At 42.1% G+C, this 2,079-nt stretch overlaps 1 protein-coding gene across 1 annotated transcript in view; it reads left to right on the top strand.

Moving 5' to 3' along the window:
• The window catches only part of LOC119590831 (xanthine dehydrogenase/oxidase-like), a 26,787-nt gene that overhangs the window by 22,956 nt on the left and 1,752 nt on the right, over positions 1–2,079 (top strand). Inside the window, 4 exon segments of the mRNA XM_037939587.1 lie at positions 26–203; positions 787–915; positions 1,689–1,816; positions 1,959–2,076. Coding sequence (XP_037795515.1) covers positions 26–203; positions 787–915; positions 1,689–1,816; positions 1,959–2,076 — 553 coding nt within the window.

The raw sequence follows: 2,079 nt of genomic DNA, 5'->3' as shown, positions 1-2,079 counted from the left end.
AACCCATCACTTCCCACACCTGCAGCTCGAACAAGTACACGAAACGGGGAATCGCCGCCTTGCCCCTCAAGTTCGGCATCGGCTTCACGGAGCTGTTCCTGAACCAGGCCGGGGCGCTCGTCCTGGTGTACACTGACGGCTCTGTCCTGCTGTCTCACGGCGGCACCGAGATGGGCCAGGGACTTCACACCAAGATGATTCAGGTGAGTTGTTCAGCGAGGAGGGACACGGACGCACACCAAGATGATTCAGGCTTACTTTTTCTGTTTGGGCTTCTTTGCATTTCGTCGTTTGCTGATTTGTTTGTTTGTCGATGAGATGGTGTTGCTGTTAAGTTGAGGAATGGTTTACCTGAAGATTGTCGATTGATTATGATAATGCCTAGGCCGTTTTAGGACCTTTTTTATGGAATATTCTTTATTAGTTGGTCAAGTTTGCAAATGACATTGGCTGGGACCCTTGTACTGTTAAAGCAGAGGCTTGTCTGTAGGTTAGTAATATAGATTACCCGTTTTATCATTCATAATGTGATTTATTACATATTTTTGAATTTTTCAATTATATGAAATATGTCGCAGGATCATAATATTTTGCTCGTTAGTTCATCACCAATGCATTGAATTTTTAGATTTGCTTTGACTAATGCTGGACAAGAAATCTTTACAACTTGTTAATGGCATCTTGACAAATTTCAGAAACCAACAGCTACTTAATCTTAGTTAGCCTTGGCCTGGTGATTCATATCACTGAAGGCTAAAATACCACACATAACTCTTTTTTTTTCAGGTTGCCTCAAGAGCGCTAAAGATCCCAGTCACAAGAATCTTCATCGACGAGACAAGCACGGACAAAGTGCCGAACGCCTCTTCCACGGCAGCCTCGCTCTCCTCCGATCTCTACGGCATGGCTGTGCTTGTGAGTTCACTGCCAATGCGCTTTCGGAGTCAAGTCGTCGCAATCAGGCCCTTTAACATCTGTTCGAGTCATGTTCGGTTGTATATATCTCCCTGGCTAAGCTAGATAGAGAGAAAGGAGCCCTTGACAGAAGCTTATTTGTTTTAACATTTTTGGTATCAGAAAAAAAGGGCCCCAACAATTAAATTGATATTGTAATAGCATAGCGGGGTAGAGGAGAGACCAATGCTTTGCACAAACACTGCGGCTCGAAAAAGTCATGTTAGGGCCCTGTCCATGGTATTTGGCATCCAACGAAGCATACCTCTGTCTTTAATTGTATCTCGACGGTATTGTTACTGTAAAGATGATCATGCTTCCCAAATGTAGCAAACATGGACAGAATCACAAACACGGTAGCGTGTATATGATATAAAGTGAAGACCTTTTTAATTTTAGCAAAACCTGTGCGTTAAGTGGCGCATGATGTACAGTGTGACTTGGCTGTATTATTGTTTTTTTTATCATGAATTTACATTTTTTCGAGCTTATATTGGAGAAGTATACAGTTCTTTACATATGGTAGTATAGGTGATGTAGAAACGCTGGACTCATTCCGAATATAAAGACATTGAAAGAAACTATTAGAATATGTGTGAGTTTACATCATCTTCATCATATTAATCTTAACTTCAGAAGGTAATATTATGTATCCAATTAAGTAATCATATATAAATTCTTACACCACAGTTGTGAATGTAAGGACTATTTAGCGCTTACGAATTTGTTCCCAGAATGCATGCAACACCATCATGGAACGACTCGAACCCTACATGGCAAGCAACCCAAAGGGCGGATGGGACGAGTGGGTGAAAGCCGCTTATTTCGACCGCGTCTCCCTCTCAGCCACCGGATTTTACAAGTACGCTGGGTTAATTTTTCGTTTTATTGACATTCTCTAGCTTCGATTTTCGTTGCTACTCGCTGTGGATAGTAGTTTTTTTTATATATTCGATATTCCCATGCGATCTCTTGCATTGCTAAAGCAAGTGGTTTCATTACAGAACTCCAGGAATCTCTGGGTACAACTTCGAAACGAATGAAGGTCGCCCGTTCAATTACTTCTGTTTCGGCGCTGCGGTAACGGAGGTTGAGGTGGACTGCCTTACTGGACATCATTCGGTA

This window comes from Penaeus monodon, chromosome 27 (assembly GCF_015228065.2).
Source record: "Penaeus monodon isolate SGIC_2016 chromosome 27, NSTDA_Pmon_1, whole genome shotgun sequence".
Taxonomy (NCBI): domain Eukaryota; kingdom Metazoa; phylum Arthropoda; class Malacostraca; order Decapoda; family Penaeidae; genus Penaeus; species Penaeus monodon.
This window is presented reverse-complemented; position numbering and strand designations above follow the sequence as displayed.